The sequence below is a fragment of the Leucoraja erinacea genome, chromosome 19 (genome assembly GCF_028641065.1).
Source record: "Leucoraja erinacea ecotype New England chromosome 19, Leri_hhj_1, whole genome shotgun sequence".
In the NCBI taxonomy this organism is placed as follows: domain Eukaryota; kingdom Metazoa; phylum Chordata; class Chondrichthyes; order Rajiformes; family Rajidae; genus Leucoraja; species Leucoraja erinaceus.
This window is the reverse complement of record NC_073395.1, coordinates 13,291,625-13,313,590: the sequence shown is the minus strand read 5'-3', so window position 1 is coordinate 13,313,590 and position 21,966 is coordinate 13,291,625. Positions and strand designations below refer to the sequence as shown.

Sequence of the window (21,966 nt, the reverse complement as noted above, 5' to 3'; positions counted from 1 at the left end):
CATGAATACTGGAGTTGGGATATAGGGCAACTAAGGGAGTGAAAGTATTTTGGAATAGTGATCTCAGTGTGAGAGAGTGGGGTCATCAGTTTTTAACTGATAGTATTGTGAGAACTGGGAAACAAGAAACTGTGGAGCAGCAAAGGTATTTGTGATGCAGATATAAAGATGACTAAAATCGATGAGGTACAAATAATAATCATAAAGGTAAATTAAATATTGGCCTTTAAGAGGGGGATTTAAAACAATTTAAGCATTTTAAGCAGAGCTTTGCTCAGATCCAATTTGGAAAATTGCTACGTCTCAGAATAAGGAGTAAGCCATTTAGAACGGAGACGAGGAACTTTTTCTCACAGAGAGTAGTGAGTCTGTGGAATTCTCGGCCTGAGAGGGCGGTGGAGGCAGGTTCTCTGGATGCTTTCAAGAAAGAGCTAATAGGGCTATTAAAAATAGCGGAGTCAGGGGAGATGTGGAGAGAAGGCAAGAACGGGGTACTGATTGTGGATGATCAGCCATGATCACATTGAATGGCGGTGCTAGGTCGAAGGGCCGAGTGGCCTAATCCTGCACCTATTGTCTATTATCTTTTGTCTATTATATTACAGAAATAATCTATTGGCCTTGCAGAATATTCAAATTAGTAGAGCCAGACCTATACTAAGCTTAGAATCTAATTGATGTAATTGAATCGTTGAAAAGTTTCAAGTACCTGATTGATTCATGTTTTTTTACGATCTATTTTTGTTTTCCTCAAAATATCTGTTTTTGCTGATCTCACTGTTTGTTCCCTTCCCAGTGGAGTTGAATAGCACAGACCCCAGTCAATACAGGGCCTAGGAAACAATCATTGGGGTGATCGTCCACAGTAAATATTGGAAGGACACATAGTAGTAGGGACCCAGGAAAGAGCTCGTAGACGTAGCTGCACATGTGCTAGAGACCTAGGTTCAGTCCTGACCTTGGGTGCTGTTTATATGGTGTTTGCATGTTTTCCCTGCGATCAGATGGTTCCTCCCAAATATGTGAGTGTTGGTACTGTGTTTGAGAATGTGGAGAATTTCTTTTTAAATGAGATTTATCTAGGATTAGTGTAATTGGGCGGCTGATGGTGGTCATGGAATATTTTGGGCTGAAGAACCTGTTTCTGTGCTGTATCTGTCTATGACTCTGTCACAAGCTGAGCACAATCACCCACTTGTTCGACAGAATTCAGCTGGTGTCCTTTCTGGGACCATGGTAATGACCATCCTAATAATGGCATCCTCATTAGCCACTTGTTTAAGGTAAATATTTCATAGAACAACACCCCTGTGTTAATCAGTCACAAGCAGACGATTCAGACAGAAATCCAAGCCGTATTTGGAAAGAAACACAAAACTGTGACTGGTTTAATGTTCTTTTTGTTATGACAGAAGAATCAAGTAAAATCATGTACAGAGCAAAGTGGCAATATGTAAGTATCTCCTTAACATGAAACATGCTTCCAAACCAATTTAGGAGCCATGCTACTGGGTGTGTTATTGTATGAGTTCTACCTAGGGAACCCAAATTGGTAAGGAAAAGGAATCTCTTTTGTGATAATATATTATTGGCCTTTTGGAGTTGTCTGTCCCTTGTACAGCTTGAAGGGGATAAATTATTATGGGCTCAGTTCTGGGAGATTCCCATTCATAGAGTGTAGGGAGGAACTGCAGATGCTGGCTAAAACTGACGATAGACACAAATCTAGAGTAACTCAGCGGGTCGGGAGAAAGAAAATATGTGACATTTCGGGTGGAGATCCCTCCTTTAGACTGAGAGTCAGGGGAGAGCTTTCTGACCCGCTGAGTTACTGCATCTTATTGTTTCTATCTTCCCATTCATAGTGATGGCCTGCAAATTTTCGTTGTCTCTGTACTGTACACTGACAATGACAATTAAAATTGAATCTGAATCTGAATCTGAAAATATTATCATAAGCTCATAAGACATAGGGGCAGAATTAGGCATTTCAACCCCCTGAGTCTGCTCCACCATTTAATTTTGGATGATGTATTTTTCTCTCTCAACCCCATTCTCCTGCCTTCACCCCGCAACATTTGACACCCTTACTAATCAAGAACCTATCAATCTCTGCTTTAAAAATATATAATGATTTGGCCTCTCACGGCTGTCCAAGCGACTGAATTTCACAGATTCACCAACTTCTGACTAAAGAAATCCCTTCTCGCTCCGTTCTGAAGGAATGTCCTTTTATTCTGAAGCTGTGCCCTCTGGTCCTAGACACTCCTACATTTGGAAAGACCTTCTCTACACCCGCTCTGTCCAGGCCTTTCACTATACGGTTGATTAGCATGAGATCCTCCCTCCATCCTTCTAAACTCCAGTGAGTAGAGGCACAGTCCCGTCATGGGGAGAAGGCAGGAGAATGGAGTTGAAAGGATAGACCAGCCATGATTAGATGGCGGAGTAGACCTGATGGGCCGAATGCCTTAATTCTGTTGCTAGAATGTATGAACTTATGAACTTTTAAAAAAGATCACTTCTGGCTGTTTTCCAAAGCAGCCATGAGCTTAATTTTGCGATACTGCAAACTGCAAATGACCCAACAGAAGCAACGTTTCCTCAGGATCCCACCCATAGCTCTGTCAGCGATGCTGGAATAGGTCCTTGAAAACGTATTTCTGACATGCAACTGGCTTTGTGCCTTTCTCAAATAATAGGGTTTTGTTTTATGACTGCGATAGCTATTTAAGCTATTAAATCCCAAGATCGTCATTAAGGTTACCTGATTACGGTGGTGGCCTAATAGATGCTCAGAGTGGGTGGGGTGGGGGGGGGGGGATTACCTTGAATTAACTCCTTTGTGTTGTACACTGTGATCGACAGTACTGTTTTAAAAGTGACATGCCCAGGGATGCACAGACTGACTCAATTCACTGGTTGCGTTAGCTTTTTGAAGTACTTTCCTTTTCCCCTCCTGATAATCAAGTTCTAAATGAAGCTGGAATTCAATTCACTTCCCTGTATTAGCTTGCTGCTGATCTGACATTTCAGTTTTGAATTTTGGTTTGTTTACGATACATGCAACAGGGCAAGACCCACCCTCTTCACAATGACACAGCCAGCATTGAAAAGGGGTGTGACAATCGGGAATAGATAATTGCGTTTATAAGAGGGACACCCATATTCCAAACGATATCAGTACTTGGTGAGACATGTTCGGAGGAAGATTGAATGGCTGGGTTAAGAATGGAGTTCCGTTTGCTGTCCATGCTTTGGGTACTGGCTGAAGGGGCGACTCTCTGTGGTGAGGAGACAATGTGTTTCTCATTTGCTGTATCTTAACCCCAGATATTGAGGACGTGTGAAGCAAGAACGGGCAAGTAGCATCCTTACCTCTGCAACAGGAGGTTAGGATTCAAGACCATCTTGACTCAGAGGGTGGTGAATCCTTGGAATTCTCGACCTTGGAGAGTTATGGAGGCTCAGCTGTAGATTTCATTCAAAATTGAGACGGATAAGATTTTTAAATAGTAAAGGCACATAAGTAGATGGGGATAGTGCAGGATATTAGTGTTGTCTTGAAAGATCAGCTGTGATCTTATTGAACAGTGGAGCAGACTTGACGGGGTGAATGGTCTACACCTGTTTGCGTTGCTTAGATGTTTATGTTCTGATTCTGATGCATAAATTAAAAGGATGAAGGAATTCTATTAGCGTGGAATAAAAACTGGCAATCACAGAGAAAGCAGAGTTGGAGTGAATGGATCCTTTACAGGCTGAATGGATGTAATGGACAGAGTATCCCAGCGATCGGTTCTTCACCCTCAACTGTTTACAATTTACATTAATGACCTGGAGGAGGGATCTAAATGTCAAATTTCCATGTTTGCCGATGATACGAAAATGGATGGGAAAGCTTATTGTGATGAGGCCATTGTGATTCTGCAATGCAATGTAGATGGATGGAGAGGTTGGGCTGAAACCTGGTAAATTAAATTCAATTCAATGCTGCACCCTAGTAACAGGTGGATTATTATCTAAATGAAGAGAGCCTACAAATGAGTGAAGATCAGAGGTGTTCCAAGACATGCATCGCAATAGATTTGCTGGCATTTGTTGAAGGCAAACTGTTCATTGTCCTTTATTGCAAAGGGGTTGTGGTTTAAAAATAGTTGGTATCGTTTATTATACGAATACCGAGAGAAAAACCATTTAGCATGCTATCCAGGTAAACCATTCATTTGTGAATACGTTTCAACCACGTAGAATCAAGTGGCACAGTGGTGCAGAGGTGGAGTTGCTGCCTTACAGCGCCAGAGACCCAGGTTCGATCCTGATCACGGGTGCTGTCTGCACGGAGTTTGTACGTTGTCCCTGTGACCACACAGGTTTTCTCCGAGTGCTTCGGTTTCTTCCCACGTTCCAAAGATGTGCAGGTTTCTAGGATAAATGCCTTCTGTTAATTGTCTCTGGTGTGTAGGATAGAGTACAGGTGATCATTGGTCGGCGCGGACTCGGTGGTCCGTAGGGCCTGCTTCCACTGTATCACAAAATTAAACTAAACTACACTAAACTAGATATAATGTTACAGCTACAGAGAAAATGCAGTGTCAAATGAAAAGTGTAAGAGCTGCATGAAGTAGTTTGCAGGATCATGAATCCATCCTTTGCTTACAAGAGGTCTGTTAAGGAAGCTGACAACACCTCGGAATAAGGTGTCCTTGAATTTGGTGGTAGGCACAATCATTGTTTAATAGTCACATAACAAATCAGTTTACATCTGAATATAAAGATAGATAGTCTCAGTGAATACAACACCAGTAAATGTATGTCCAAAAAATGTTTTGAAGGCATTGGTGTCAATCATGCAAAAAATCAAGGTACCTTGTGGTAGTCAGCAAGTGAGGATAATTTACAGATTAGGTCAGATTCAGAATTCTAATGGAATGTCACTGAACTGAAACATTAACTCTGTTTCTCTTTCCATGGATACCTCCTGATCTGCTGGGTATTTCCGGCACCTTATCTGATTTCTAACATTCACAATACATTGTTTTTATATTGCATGTAAAATGATTTTAAAAAATTGAGATTCATGTAAGATTAGTGTAAACAGGTGGTTGATATTGGTATTGGTTTATTATTGCCGTGTGTAATGAGATACAAGGAAAAGTTTTGTTGTGTGCGCTGTGCAGTCATATCAAACTAGACATGAATACAATCAGGCCATACAAAGTCCAAACAAGCTATACATAAGTACACCAGGTGGTGAAAGAGAAAACTACCTGAAGGCAGAAAATAATGTTATAACGTTACAGAGTAAGTGCAAGCAGATTTTTTTTTAAGTGCAAGGTCTACAATGAGGTAGGTTGGGAGATTGGGACTACACCCCAGCTAGTGAGAGAATCATTCAGTAGTTGCTAACAATGGGGAAAAGTTGTTCTTGAATCTGATGGTACATGATTTCTATCTTTTGCATCTTCAGCCCTTCCGCGCTGTATTTCTCTGTAATACATACCGCAACATTAACTGCGGTACAATCTCAACCGCTCTTGTTTATTTTAAGCCTTTTAATCCTCTTTTCACAATATCGAGCGATGTTATGCTCTTGCCCTCTGGCTGATGTTTGCTGCCAAAGCCCTCTCACCATGCACAAGAGGCTGAGCGAGTGAATGTTATGAGAGAGATGAATGAATGAATACTTTATTGTCACATGTAACAAGTCACAGTGAAATTATTTTGCCACCCAAGGAATGCAAATAGTCGCCACATAAAGGGTACCGACAAAGTTACAATGTGTCCCATGCCGGATCCTCCTTTGTCCACCCCTCTCCCCCTCGCAGCGGTCCACCTCTGCTGCGTCCTCCTTAGTTCATCCCCCCCCCCCCCACAGCAGTCGCCCCACGCCGGATCCTTTGTTCCTGGCAGTGTGTCCTCCAGCTTCCACGTGGCCCGTCCTCGACCGCCGACGGCCTCAACGGCCGCTGACCCCGACCGATCAAAGTGACAGTTGACCACTTGTTGCTATAAATTCTAAAAATGCTGTCAACAGGAAATATTGCAGATACATTTACGACAAATTGAATTGAATCGCATTTAATGCTTTGTTGTCACATGTGACAAGTTACAGTGGGATTATTTTCTTGCATACCCAAGGTATGCGAATAGTCACCCATAAAGGGCGCTTACAAAGTTACAAATTTCTCCCCCCGTCGCGTCAGCTGCCCCTTTGCCCCTTAGTTCTTCCCCCCCACGCCGGGTCTCTCTGTTGTTCTTCCCCCTCCCACACGGCAGTCTCCCCACGCCGGGAGAAATAAATTAGTTTATGCTTTTAGCAAGATATTAGTCAAGGTGGGAGTGATCTGTAAGTACTGGAACTGAATAACTTGGGCTGTAAAATGCTACGTAAAAGGCTTTTCTCCCTGTTGACTTGGCTGTAGGCAGAATATATGCTACAGGATGACAGGGAATATATCCAGACTGTTATCAAATCCAACAGCTGGACACTACCGAGGGAGAGGTCCCATTACTCTAAACTTCATGGTTATTTTGCTGTCAAAAACGCTCTGTTTTCTGGCCTGTTTTCAGATCTATAGCTTGTAGTTCACAGGTGACCACTTTAGATAGATCCATGGGACTGGTTACATCTATTACACTATTGTAACAAGGGGTTGTGACAGGTTTGATGTAGAGATGATGTTTTGCCTTAAGGGAGAATCTAGAACAAAGGTGATTGTTTAATAATATGTGATCTCCTGTTTCAGGCAGAGGGATAAGATGAAATGTTTCTCTCTCAAGCGTTTTATGCATCTGCAGAACTCTTCCTAAAAGGGTGACGAAAGCAGAGTCTTTGACTACTTCCGAGGCACATCTTTGTTTAGCCGAGAGCGACTGGCTGTTGAGGATGGAGAGGAACGAGGAATTAGGCTAGAGCCATTCGTTATAAATGGTGGAGCAAGTTTGAGGGACTGAATTACCTCTTCCTGCTCTTAACTCATTTGTTTGTATGTGTAGGAAGGAACTGCAGATGCTGGTTTACCCCGAAGATAGACACAAAAGGCTGGAGTAACTCAATGGATCAGTCAGCATCTCTACAGAAAAGAAATAGGTGACATTTTGGGTTGGGATCCTTCTTCAGATTGAGGGTCAGGAGAGAGGGAAACTGGAGGTATGAAAAGGTGCAGAACAGATCAGAGCCGACACTGATGACCAAAGAGCCCACAATGTTCCATTGTTGGCTGTTGGGGTGATAACGAGGGGCTGCGAACAGTAAGACCAGCAGGACGTCCAGGGTGGGGGAGGGATGGAGACAGAAGGAATACAAGGGTTACCTGAAATTAGAGAAATCGATATTCAGCAATGCAATTCCCATCATTTTGTGTCTATCAAATGTTTTTTTAGTACATATAAGGCATTGGCAATTGTCCTTGATACACTGAGTTAATATCGCAAAAACAGAAAATGGTGGAAAAACTCAGCAAGTCAGGCAGCACCTGTGGAAAGAGAAAAAAATAGCATTTCCAGTCAGGGATGATTTCAGCATGTGCAGTTTTTTTTTTGTTGATATTCATATCCTTAATGTCATTGTGATGAGAAGGAGACATTTTGAATGTTACAACAGCACACCCAGATTTCACACAGTCCTGAATGTTGGATAACTTAGGAAAGGGCAATTGGTCAAAGATTAACCGGTGATTTCAAATCTGGTAACTATTAGTGGTCATTTGCTGCATAACATCCAAGTCTCTTGCGGGGTGGGTGGGGGGGGGTGGGGGGTCCAGAGCTTCATCAAGGAGATGTTTTTAACGGAGGAATATAGCAAAAAGAGTAGTGGGAAGGTGAATTTCAGAGTTTATGGGGTAGGAAGGAACTGAAGATATTTGTTTATATCGAAGATAGATACAAAGTGCTGGAGTAACTCTGCAGGTCAGGCAGCATCTCTGGAGAAGAAGGATGACATCTTGGGTCAATACCCTACTTCTGACCATCAGAGTTTTAGGTTTGGTTATCTGAAAGCTTAGATGCAATGAAATAAGTGGGCATGGACAAGAGATATTAGCTTTTGAAGGTTGCAGAATGAGGATGAGAATTTTGAAATCAGATTAGCCAAAGAGTCATTGTGAACAGTCAGCACAGATGAGTGAACATTCAGCCCCACTACTAATCCACCCCTCTTCATCATACTCCCCTTCCCCCCTCGGGCTTTACATTTCACTGCTTTGTGAAACCTCTTCTCTTCTAATCAACACCTTGTCTCCTTTAGACCCCTTTTGTCTTCTTTTCATCTCCAGCCTTCCTCCACCCATCTGCTAATCAAATCCCCCCCTCACCAATATCCAACAATCATTTGCCAGATTTTGTCCCACCCTGGCCTCTTATGCAGCTTTCTCGCCCATTACATAGACAATAGACAACAGGTGCAGGAGCAGGCCATTTTGCTCTTCGAGCCAGCACTGCCATTCACTGTGACCATGGCTGATCATCCACAATCAGTACCCGTTCCTGCCTTCCCCCCCTCCCCCCCCCTCCCCATATTCCTTGACCCCGCTATCTTTAAGAGCTCCATCTAACTCTCTCTTGAAAGCATCCAGAGAATTGGCCTCCACTGTCATCCACAATCAGTCCAAAGAAGGAATGTTGCCTATCCTTCAAAGATGCTGCCTGCTCCGTTGAGTTACTCCTGCACTTTGTGTAATACGGGTGAACAAATTATCATAGGTCATGTCTTCTTTTAACACACAAACCCATCAGCGAAAAACTATTTTGAAGCACGTTTTCCCCAGTATGCCCCTGGATATACTTTTCAATAGGACATTGCTCCCAACTTGGTCAGCCTAAGCTTTGCAATGAAGTTTCTTGCCAATTCCAACATTTACACCAAGCAAGCCGACTCTACATCTCCAGCCTAAAACAACATGGTCTGCTGATGACTTTTCCAGTAGCTCAGACACAGGTGGATCTCCAATGGCTCTTCATGTATAACACTGTATGCCATGCCACCAATTGATCCCATGTTTTAGGAAAATTGAGAGTTGCAATACTTGATCAGATTCATTGTGTTCCTTTTGCCATAGCAAAGGAAGGATGGTTGGTCATGACTTAGGTCAGCTTAGGTCAACTGTTTGATGAGAATAAGCTGGATCTTACTGCATTTGTATCCCATGCTAACCCGAATAGGGCCAAAAGCACATAAATACAATGGATTTGATCATCAAACTGTTCTGGAGTGCCACTGGAGATTGCTTGCAAGCCTTCCTGAAGGAAACAGACAGATTTTGTTTGTACCTTAACTCTGCAGCCAGAGATATGTAGTTATTGTCAATGAGCTGTTTCTAAACTGGTGTCAGAATGTGGGCAAATAAGCATTGAAGACCTCTCTTCCCAGTTCAGTTACGTTTTGTATATTGTCACGTGTATCAAGGTACCATGCAACCGTTTTTGGTGTGTGTTAACCAGCCAGGAGATAGAAAGTTATTGCATGGGTAGCAGGTGGAAGTGGACAGTCTCAGACTTTTGTATAGACTGATGTTGGGTGTTTGTGTGATGGGAGGTTTGAGACCAGCGCTGGGGATTAGATGCCCTGGTAGAAACCAAAGCACATTTGAAAATTTTCTCACCACATGGGTTAACACTGCCGCACCAGTAGAGATCCTGTCCCTTTATAATAGCTGGGCGCTGTATAAATTTGAGCACAATGTGAGAAGAGTTGAGAGGTCAGCATATCTCTGTCTGCACCTAAAAATTGCAAAGTGCCGCAGTAATTCAGCGGGTCTGGCGGCATTTCTGGAGAACATAGATTGGCGATGATTCAAGTCTCATCCATTATCTCCAAATATACTACCTGGCCCACTGAATTACTCCAGTACTTATTTTACTAATTTTCCAACATCTACAGTTCCTAGTGTATGCCTATACCTACAGTATATGATGCCTGCATCTATATTAACTGCTGACGAGTCTTTACTTGAAAGGACAATGGGGAGGAGGGGGGTGGGGGGAGAGAAAGTATAGTGAAGACCCTCTGGAAGTGCTCTCACATCTTCCCTTCCATCCTGTTGAGTTGCTTTCTATCTACAATGTCTACTGCTTTTGAGCAGTTCAAACCCAGTTGGCGGAGAACAAACCAAGAATCAAGTACAGCAGCTTCTGGCTTGAATGGCTTCAACACTGGGCGGTACCTTTATCCCCAGGGATCTGCTGGAACAGTTTCACCGAAATAACTTCCTTGAAACTCACCCCAGCCACTTAAACGTTGATGGTTTCAGGTGCAAGTATTTGGCAAGTCATTCTATATCACTAACAAGAATCTAGCATGTTTGCATTCCAGATGCATGGGTGATGCTTGCACAGCAAGATTTTATTGTCAATCGCTGATTGTCCTTTATTTTTAAACAGTAGAGAGTCTCTTTCATAAACCACACCAAGAAAGCAAATTCAGAAATGGTAGCAGGCAGTGTTGAATCGTCTAGCGTTTAATAAAACCGGAAAACGTTTGAAACATTTAGACAGGTACATGGATAGGACGGGTATTAGAGGAATATGGGCCAAATACAGGCAGGTGGGACCAGTGTGGATGGGACATGTTGACCGGTGTGGGCAAGTTGGGTCAAAGAGCTTGTCTCCCTGACAGTATTACTCAAGCCAACATATTTTGGGGTCATGCACTACCCACATGAGAATGGAAATGAAATACAGGCAGTGGAGGAGGTGGAGATGGAGATGTGACTAGCGACCTCCTAGCAGGATGCATAGAAAGGCTCAGCCGTCAACACCATACCAGCTCGGGGTCTACATTCAGCCCATCACGTCCATACCGACTCCACACAGAGCGACCCCATCAGTCCCACATGTTTTCCACATAAGTACACCAGGGGTAAGATATAGCAGCAAACTAACTTATCTTCAGGTTTAAGGAATGTAAAGAAAACCGGAGCATCTGAAGCCTGAAGAAGGGTCTCGACCCGAGACATCACCCACACCTTCTCTCCAGCGATGCTGCCTGCCCTGCTAAGTTATTCCAGCATTTTGTGTCTATTTTCAGTGTAAATCAGCATCTGCGGTTCCTTCCTACACATCCCAGCCTCTATACTGAATACTCTGACCCGATGGACTCTGAAAGCCTTCTTGACCACCCTATCTAACCGTGATGCCATTTTCAAGGAACTGTGCACCTGGAACTGCGTCTTTGATCAATGTTTGTTTAATCCCCCTGAAGAACCATAGTGGCTTCAGCTGACACCAGCCAACAACTCCAACAATGCACACCATTCCCCTCCAGTCAACACTAACCTAAGGCCCCTTAATTGGACATCAGGTTCATTTTACTGAGAAGCAAAGTCATTATTCCTGGTACCTGATGATTGACCCAAAAAAATGCCATGACGTTAATTTGTCTCATAATTATATCAGTCCCTATTGACTACCCTGAAATGGCTTATAAAGCCTAGATTCATATTAGCCTGGGATTATAAGACCTGCTGTGATACATATCAGTCTCCATCAGGGTTAACTCCCTCATGGTAAAGCGTTCCTTCCATTAAGCATCATTGCACATTTCAATCAACTGTTATAATTAAAGAGGTCTGGAATCAATTGGTCTCAATAGATGTGGAGCCAGGAATAACTCCAACAGTAATAAGAGCTTACTGACAGCTCTCTGTCAGAGTTAATACCCTTGGTGATGCGTGATGTGGCACGGGTTGATCTCGATTGATTCAAAGATGCAGCATGGAAGCAGGCGCTTTGGCCCACCAAGTCCATGCAACCCATCGATCACCTGCCATCACAAGTCCTGCGTTATCGCATTTTTGCATCCACTCTCTACACGCTGGGTGCAATTTACAGAAGCCAATGAAACTGCAAACTCGCGTGTCATTTTGTGAAAGATAGACACAAAAAGCTAGAGTAACTCAGCGGGACAGGCAGCATCTCTGGAGAGAAGGAATGGGTGAGAGCTTCAACATGAAGCAAAAATTTGGGAAGGGAGGGTTTCTGGACAGATGTTCTTCCTCCCTTTCACAAGTGTCTTACACCTAGACAGTGAAGCTCCAGTTGACCAGGAATGAATCTTCACCCATTCCTCTTCAGGCACTAACCTGTGCAGTTACCAACCAGGCACACACAGAAGTAGTTCCCCACTGTATTCAAACATTGCTCTTGTGGTTTGCATGGAGAACTTCTACATTAATTGACGTTGAAGAATAGAAGGGGAATAGAGATATGAAAACAAAATTTTCCTTTGTCCCAATAAATAATCTGTCAATCAGGCTGCTATGTCCTCCATGGTATGGGGTTTTCTTGAGTATTGTTACAGCTGCACTCATCCAGGCAAGTGGAGGATATTGAAGGGTCTCGACCCAAAATGTCACTTCCTTCCCTCCAGAGATGCTGCCTGTCCCGCTGAGTTACTCCAGCTTTTTTGTGTCCACCTTGAATAAACCAGCTTCTGCAGTTCCTTCCCACACATGTCTTTTTGGGATGTGGGATGACACCAGAGAACCAGGAAGAAACCTACATGGTGACAAGATGAACGTGCAAACTTCACAGGGAAAGCACCTAAAGTCAGGATCGAACCCAGGTTTTGCAAGCTTTGAGGCAACAGCTCTACCAGTCGGCCTTGACAATCTGTAACCATCCTCAGGGCTGATTCGTCAGTGCAAGCATCTTCAATTCCTTCATCAGTTATCTTCCTTCCATCATAATATCAGGAATGGAGATGTTCGCTGAAGATTGCTTAGTTTAGTTTTGTTTAGTTGATTGTCATGTGTACCGAGTTACAGTGAAAAGCTTTTGTTGCGTGCCAAGCAGTCAGCGGAAAGACGACATTGTCTAGGACAGAGCATCCCATCAGTTTGGCAGGCCAGACCATTATTCACTCCCAAGTATCTGCCACACAAAACATTTGTTTCCTCCACCACCCGCGAACAAGGGCTACAATGCAGAACGAAAACAGATAATGTTGGAAAATATCTGTAGCATGGAACTTCCCCACGCAACCACAGGAAACCAAGTAAAATACTGCCTATCCGTGTTCTCCAGAAATAGACACTGAATGCTGGAGCAACTCAAAGGGTCAGGCAGCATCTCTGGTGAAACATAATAGGTAACAGAGAGGTGTGGGGGGTGGGGATAAACTGGACATGAGAAAAGACCTGAACAATTCGGGCTTGCCAATAAATCAGGAAGGGTGGAGCCCACAATGGTCCATTGTTGGCTGGGGAAGGTGTGATAACAAGAGGGATCCAAGGATGTTGCCAGTGGAACTGGTCGGCTGACTAGGGTGGGGGAGGGGGGATTGAGGGAGAGGAGGGAATGCAGGAGTTACTTGAAATTAGAGAAATCAACGTTCATGCCATTGGGTTGTAAGCTGCCCGAGCAAAATATGAGGTGCCGTTCGTCCAATTTATATGTAGCCTCACTCTGATAGTGGTGGAGCCTCAGGGCAGAAAGGTGAGTGTGGGAATGGGAAGGGGAGTTGAAATGTTTGGCACCTGAGAGGTTGCATCGGCTGAGGTAGGCTGAGCGTAAGTGTTCAGTGAAACGATCGCCAAGTCTACACTTGGTCTTGCCGATCTGTAGGAGTCTACGCTTGGCCTCTTCATCCAGAGATATTGCCTGACCCGCTGACTTACTCCCGCACTTTGTGTTCTGAGCAAGATTTCAGCATCTGCCGTTCCCCGCTTCAAGATTACCACTTTTACAAGGAAGTCTTTGGATTCCTACTTAATTATTGACTTGAGAAATGACCCTAAAGAATGGTCGTGATACCTCTGTGTTGCTGAACCTGAGCAATATTTTCCTGACTGGTGTGAATTGCCTCCGGTGTGTGTGAATGTCAGCGTTCATTTGTGATGTGGGTCTAACCTGTTTGTTCCTGCCAGCAGGTCAGGATGATCAGTGCTTGGATGGGACCCACGGCTGTGACCCTGTGCTGGCCAAGTGTGTGAGCGTGCCACCCGTCACTCAGGAGAGCCCTGGATACCATTGTTCCTGCATCTTGGGATACGCAGGCAGTGGACGAGAAGGAGACTGTCAAGGTCAGTCCATTAGAACTGAAGGTGTATGAAACCATTGATTAAAACCACCTCCCCAACCTCCCCTCACACCCCTCATTCCATTCTATTGCTAGAACAACGATTGTTTCTTAGACTCATTGGTCTCAGTGGCTATCCCTGGTAAACCTATTGTTAGCTCCCATAAGTCTAACCATAACTTTTGACTGGAAATCCTCCCAACTTCAGTCTATTGGAATAGACAGAAAAAGCTAGAGTAACTCAGTGGGACAGGCAGCATTTCTGGAGAGACCCGAAACATCACCCATTCCTTCTCTCCAGAGATGCTGCCTGTCCCACTGAGTTACTCCAGCTTTTTGTGTCTTATCTTCAGTTTACACCAGCATCTGCAGTTCCTTCCTACACATTCAGATTATTGGGAGTCTGAAGAAGGGTCCCAACACAAAATGTCACCTATCCATGTTCCCCAGGGATGCTGCCCGACCCGTGGTGTTACTCCAGCACAGAGTGAGTAATCTCTTGAACGTTATATAAATCTGTCGCTACAGTGTCTTCTATTGGTACCAAACTCTAATGGTACAACAAATTCTCTTTGTCAATATGTGGTAGACTTTCACCTTGCCCAGATGAATGTGAGCCGCCATCTCTCCTGATCTTTATTTCCGTTCATTTCAATACAAAGATTTAAAATGGATGGCTCTATCCAAGACCATCGGAGAACTTAGTGCATGTTTAGTGCCGGATTTAAGGCAGTTCTATCTAATCTGCATCCATTTCTCCCCGAGCCCTTTCACCTCTCTCTAGATGTGAATATGAGTGGTCCTTGATTATGTCTTGTGTTAACAGGTAGTAAATATACTTACTGCACTCCTAGATCCCTCAGCTCTACAATACCCCTCAGGGCCCTGACATTCTGCCCTGGGTTGACTTCCAAAATTGCAACACTTTGCACTTAGCTTGTTTAAACTCCATTAACCATTCCTCAGCCCACATGCCCAACTGATCAAGATCCTGCTGCAATTTTTGATGACCATCTTTGCTATCTACGATCCACTCGCTTTTGTGACATCTGCAAGCTTACTAATCACGCCTCGTATATTCCCATCCAAACCGTTGATAAAAACCACGAACAGCAAACGGCCCAGCGTGGTTCCACGAGGAACACCACCAGCATAAACCTGGCACTTCGTGCTTTCAAGGTTTGGTATCTTTTGCCCGATGGGAAAGGGAGAATGGCCAAGGTGTGAGTGATCCTTGGGTATGTCATGTTTTAACATGTAGTAAATATACTTTATGTCCATTTTCTTCAGATGTGGATGAATGTGCGCAGGGCAATGGCGGCTGCTCCCAGCGCTGTGTGAACACTGTGGGCAGTTACCGGTGCGACTGCCACCTAGGCTACACCTTGAGTCCCGACAACAGAACCACATGTACAGGTCTGGCCTTTCACATGTTCTTTCTGTTGCATTTCCCCTGAATTTGTTTTTAAGGATCTGATCGTATGCCCGATTCTCTGTATTAAACCCCCTTGCTCTTCGCAAAGCCCTTACCGTTTGCTAAAACATAGGCAATATCTGGGTCTTGTCCAAACTTTCCCATTTGTTTGTAAGTTAGTTAGTTATATATTTACACTCTGTGCTTTTACTACATTTACATAGTAGTGTATTTACACATCCTGTTGTGCTGCTGCAAGTAAGAATTTCATTGTTCCGTTTCGGGACATATGACAATAAAACACTCTTGTCTTTTGGTTGTGCCATGCCTGCTTACCATGTAAGCAGTTGAAGCAATGTTGTGATTTTTCTGCTTTATAAACAGCACAGAGTACTCACGGGGGGGGGGGGCAACATTTGAAGGGCCATTCAGCCACATTTCACCACCTCTATTTGGTGCCCCTGCACTATGAATGGTGCCTGCAGCCCAACTATTGACTCTAACCTGACTGAAGACTTTAGGGGGAGGTGCAGTCTCTCTGCTCCACTAATAACCACATTGGCGTGGGTGCCTCTGTAGTGGCCGCACTGGACATGTGCTACAAGCCTCGGGTATGGGACAGGATTGAAGGAAGACAGGTAATCAAAGTGGACATTGTCACAGATACTGAATAAAGATAGTAAGAAGGGCTCATGCCCACCATGCCTTCATGCGTACATAGTCAGCTGTGCTCCTGCCTTCAATTCTCTGAGAAACAATATAACTCGAGACTAAGATTATCCAAGTTAGTGGTGATAACATTTGATAAGAGCGCTGGCAGAGCTCCACGTTAGTGCTCCACATGTAGATATCAACCTCAGTTCCCTCATAATCCAGTAGGTGGTAGCTGAAACATGCCTTGTATCGCAGTTTGCTGCTCACTGCAGCAGAAAAGTCACATCTCTTTGTTAATCAGAACACTGCCTGAGGATTGTGGAGGTAGGTACTCACAACATTTATCTTACATCTTGACAAGCTCTTGAATCGGCAAGGCAGAGAAGATTGTGGTCCATTTACAGATAAAATGACAAGGTCGGCATGGACATAGTGGGCTGAAGGGCCTATTCTGTTTCTGTATGACTCTGTGAAAGGGGACCTCAGCTCTACAATACCCCTCAGGGCCCTGACATTTGGATACTATGAAGGGACTCATTGAGAAAGTATCCAAGGAGTCTTTCAAGCCCACAAATGTTCTCCTATCCATCACGGTGGTGCAATGCTAGAGGTGCCGCCTTACAGCGGCAGAGACCCAGGTTCGATCCTGACTACGGATGCTGTGTGTACGGAGTTTGTACGTTCTCCCCGTGACAACGTGGGTTTTCCCCGGGTGCTCCAGTTTCCTACCGGACTCCAAATACTTACAGGTTTGCAGGTTAATTGGCTTTGGTGAAGATTGTAAATTGTCCCTAGTGTGTCGGATAGTGTTAGTGTTCAGCTAACGCTGGCCGATGCGGACTCGGTGGGCTGAAGGCCCATTTTCCACGCTGTACATCTAAACTAAACTAAATGAAACAATCCAAGATTGGATGGTCCTGGTTGACATCGAAATTCTGTTTCTTTCCTCAGACATCAATGAATGCCTAAGGAATCCTTGCAATTCCGTGACCACATGCGCAAACGTTCCAGGGGGTTACAGATGTGACTGCAGGGCGGGCTTTGAGTACAGAGGCAACATCTGCAAAGGTTAGTCTTATTCTAACGTTCATTCAAGGGCTGTGGCCTTCCCAGGCTGAGCCGGCATTGAAGTGCCCAGGCCAAACAATCCATTACAAGAATGATCCCAGGAATGAGTAGTTAATCTATGATGAGCGCTTGTCGGCACTGGGCTTGTACTCGCTGGAGTTTAGAAGAATGAGCGGGAACCTCATTGAAACGCACAGAATAATGAAAGGCTTGGATAGAGTCGATGAGAGGAATTTTTCCACTAGTGGGTGAGCCTAAGACTAGAGGTCATAGCCTCAGAATTAAAGGACGTTCTTTTCAGGAGATGAGGAGAAATTTCATTTTAGTCCGAGGGTGGTGAATCTGTGGAATTCTTTGCCTCAGAAGGCTGTGGAGGCCAAGACAGTGGATATTTTTAAGGCAAAGATAGATAGGTTCTTGATTAGTACAGGTGTCAGAGGTTATGGGGAAAAGGCAGGAGAATGGGATTAGGAAGGAGAGTTGGATCAGCCATGATTGAATGACGGAGTCGACATGATGGGCCAAATGGCTGAATACTACTCCAGTCAGTTATGACCTTATGAACTTAAATGTCCTAACTATATCTTGGCCTGGGCTTCCAGGTGGAAGGTAATATTCACACCAAACAAGTTCTAGGCTATAATGATGTCCAACAAGAGAACATTAATCTCTCTCCTTTTGACATTCACTTGCATTAATGTCACTGATATTCCACTATTAATATCCCATGGATTACCATTGACTGTCCAAGGCTCAGGTCAGAAGTGTGGTAGAATATAGACATAAGAAGCTGGAGCAACTCAGTGGGTCAGACAGCTTCTCTGGAGAGAAGGAATGGGTGAAAGTTTGGGTTGAGACACTTAAATATCCACCACTTGTCTGCTTGAGTGCAGCTGCAACAACACCTGAAAACGCCACACCATACCCGACATAGCGGCCTGATTGATAGATTATTTATTAGGACAATGGAAAATTCGGAATATGTTTGGTGTTCTTTTCATATCTCTATTCCCCTTCTATTCTTAGATGTCAATGAATGCCGAAGTTCTCCATGCAAACCACAAGAGCAATGTTTGAATACAGTGGGGAGCTACTTCTGTGTGTGCCTGGATGGTAACTGCACAGGTTAGTGCCTGAAGAGGAATGGGTGAAGATTCATTCCTGATCAACCAGAGATTCACTGTCTAGATGTTATACACTTGTGAAAGCGAGGGGGAGAATCTATCCAGAAACCCTCCCTTCCAAAATTTTGCTTCAAGTTATTAAAGCTAACTGATAAAGCCACAGGGCCATGGAGCACAGGAACAGGCCACTCGGCCCACCACACACGTGCCAACACAAGTACCCACCTTCATCTATCCTAGACACGAAAAGCTGGAGTAACTCAGCGGGTCAGACAGCATCTCTGGAGAAAAGGAATAGGTAATGTTTTGGGCCAAGACCCTTCTTCAGACAGCTTTTTATGTCTATCTTCAGTTTGAACTAGCATCTGCAGTTCCTTCCTCCATGTATCAATCGTACACTTATTCCATTATATGTTTACCACATACCCATCACCAGCCCGCACTACATTCTACCACACACCTACACACTGGGGACAACTTACAGTGGGTAACTATGCTATTTGCCCGTGCGACTTTAAGATGTGGGAGGAATCTATGTAGATCACCCAAGATGACCTATACAGTCACAGGGCGAGGGTACAAACCAACCCTTTGGCCCACCGTATATGCGCCGACTTGCGATCATCCCGTACACTACTACTATCCAATACACTAGGGACATTTGCAATTTTTTATTACCAAAGCCAGTTAACCTACAAACCTATGAATCTTTGGAGTGTGTGAGGAAGCTGGAACACCCCAGAAAAAACACGCAGTCACACGGAGAACATGCAAACTCCGTGCAGACAGCACCCGTAGTCAGGATCGAACCCAAGTCTCTGGCAACATAAATGCTTATATTGCAGCTGATATATTGCCACAGATCTCCAAATGATTCACAGCAAACAAATTGTCTTTGAAGTTAATGCTGTTTCTGGATGGATGAAGCCATAAATGTGCATAGCAAGGTCAGTGCAAAGATCTCCCTTAATTTTCCTTCATTTTGTGTTATCATGACCATCCCAGGGATCTTGACACACCTTTCCTCTGAATCTGATCCCATTCTGACATTCTGATCCCATTCTACATCGGTGAGCCCAAGCCCAGGCTTGGCGATCGCTTGGCCCAACACCTCCGCACAGTTCGCATTAACCAACCTGACCCCCTGGTGGCTCAACACTTCAACTCCCCCTCCCATTCCGAATCCGACCTTTCTGTCCTGGGCCTCCTCCATGGCCAGAGTGAGTCCCGCCGCAAATTGGAGGAGCAGCACCTCATATTTCGCTTGGGTAGTTTGTACCCCAGCTGAATGAACATACAGTCCACTGTCTCCGCCTCTTCCTTTCTTCTTCCCGCCCCCCCAACCCCCACATCAGGCTGAAGAAGGGTCTCGTCCTGAAACATCACCTATTCCTTCGCTCCATAGATGCTGCCTCACCCGCTGAGTTTCTCCAGCATTTTTGTCTACCGATTTTTCCAGCAACTACAGTTCTTTCTTAACCATTCTGACCATAGTCAGTTTCATGCAAATAAAACTGATCGCAGTGTGGTGGAGAGATCAGATTGACCATGGCAATTACATAGCCCTAACTAATGCTGTATTAATTGCATTTTCTGAAGTTAAGTTATATCAGCGAGGATTTTACTTTCTGTCTCTTGGTAATGGTATTATGAAAGATTTGGCCCTCAGGTTTCCCCTTTCACCTTAAACCTACGTCCTCCGGTTCTTGATTTTCCTCCTCTGGTTAAGGGATTCAGTGCATTTGCCCTATCTATTCCCCTCATGCTCTTATATACCTCTATAAGATCATCCCACGTCCACCTGCACTCCAAGGAATAAAGTCCTAGCTGCACCAACCTCTCCCAATTGCTCAGGCCCTCGAGTCCTGGCAATATCCTTGTAAATCTTCTCTGCACCCTTTCCAGCTTAACAACATCATTCCTATAACAGGGAGATAAAACTGAACACAATGCTCCGAATGTACCCTCTCTAACATATTGTACAACTGTGGCACAACCTCCCAACTTCTATACTCAATACTCTGACTGATGAAGACCAATGTACCAAAAGCATTTTTGACCACCCTATCTACCTGTGACACCACGTTCAAAAAGCAATATACACTTCTAGATCCCTCTGCTCGCCAACAATTCCCCAGTGCCACTGTCATTCACTGTGAAGGTCTGTCCCTGGTTTGACTTCTCAAAATGCAATACCTAGCACTTACTTCTCTGCATTGAACTCCATTAACCATTCCACAGCCCACATGCCCAACTGGTAATGGTTCTGTTGCAAATGATGATAACCATTTTCACTATCCATCACGCCACCTGCTTGCGTGTCATCTGCAGGCTTACTAATCCTGCCTCGTACGTTCTCATCCAAACCGCTGATGTAAACCACAAACTGCAACAGGCCCAGCACGGAACCCTGAGGCACACCACCAGTTTTTAGACCTGGTGCTTCGTGCTTTCAAGGTTTCGTATCTTTTGCCCGATAGGAAAGGGAGAATGGTCAGGGTGTGAGTGGTCCGTGATTATGTCTTGTTTTTAACAAATAGTAAAGATACCTTGTCCGTTTTCTTCAGATGTGGATGAATGTGCTCAGAGCAATGGCGGCTGCTCCCAGCGCTGTGTGAACACTGTGGGCAGTTACCGGTGTGACTGCCACACAGGCTACACCTTGAGTCCCGACAACAGAACAACATGCACAGGTCTGAATGGTCATTTAACAATATGATTTATTTCTGTAAACACATATTGCGTGCGGATTGACCTGTTTGCAATGCTGATACCATTATAAAGATAACATATTTTTGTTGTTTCTTGCTTAGCTCGCTTACTTTGTTCCTCCTTTCCATTTTTACCCTACTTGGAAAACTTCACACTTTTCACTGTGGGAGCCTAAAATTAATTACTGGTGGACTGAGACCGCAGCAAACGTCTTTGCAAGAGGCAGTGGGAGGGAGGGGATGTAGAAAATCTCTTGCCCATTGTAGGGGTAAAAGCAATGTTAGTGTGCTTATTGCATTAGCATCACGTGGCCTCTGAGATTTCTTACTGATGTTTGTTTAAACTTCCCAGATGTGGATGAATGTGCGCAGGGCAATGGTGGATGTTCCCAGCGCTGTGTCAACCAATTGGGCAGTTACCGGTGTCTTTGTCACCATGGCTACATCTTGAGCCGTGGAAGCAGAACATCCTGCATCGGTATGACATTTCACAATTTACTGCTGCCAATTGCGATTAAGTCTCTTCTCCCGAATCATAAGATCATAAGGGACTGAGGCGTGACCTTCATAACCGATCTATTCATGTCTAGATTCATAATAGCTGCAAATTTCTGATATTATTCCTATCATCTGGGTGTATGGAACAAGCTGCCGGAGGAGGTAGTTGAGGCAGGTACTACCGCAACGTTTAAGAAATATTTGGGCAGGTACATGGATAGGACAGGTTTAGAGGGATAATGTCTAGTAAGTCTTGGCGGAGCACAGATAAGTGTTCATTGAGAATGGCCACATGCAGGAGGAGAAACAACACCTCATATTCAGCGTGAGTAGCTTACAACCCAATGGTATAAACATTTAATTCTCTAATTTTAGGTAACTTCTACAAACACACATGCCTCCCCCCCCCCCCCCCCCCCCCTTCCTTTCCCCCCTTTTGGTCTCTCCACAGCTTCCACCACTCCCTTCCTCTGAACCCTG

General features: G+C 44.4%; 1 protein-coding gene across 2 annotated transcripts; it reads left to right on the top strand.

The window, feature by feature from the left end:
* Window positions 1-3,163: 3,163 nt before the first annotated feature.
* On the top strand, window positions 3,164-21,576 carry LOC129706231 (fibulin-1-like). Of its 2 annotated transcripts, none has more exons than XM_055650343.1 (7): window positions 3,164-3,289; window positions 13,869-14,021; window positions 15,308-15,433; window positions 17,037-17,153; window positions 18,180-18,278; window positions 20,845-20,970; window positions 21,341-21,576. In XM_055650343.1, the coding sequence occupies exons 1-7, from the start codon at window positions 3,217-3,219 to the stop codon at window positions 21,541-21,543; spliced, it is 897 nt and encodes a 298-aa protein (XP_055506318.1). In that variant the 5' UTR covers window positions 3,164-3,216; the 3' UTR covers window positions 21,544-21,576. The 2 variants fall into 2 exon arrangements, with proteins under 2 accessions (XP_055506318.1, XP_055506317.1); XM_055650342.1 differs by having other exon boundaries at window positions 3,187-3,289; window positions 13,866-14,021.
* Window positions 21,577-21,966: the final 390 nt, after the last annotated feature.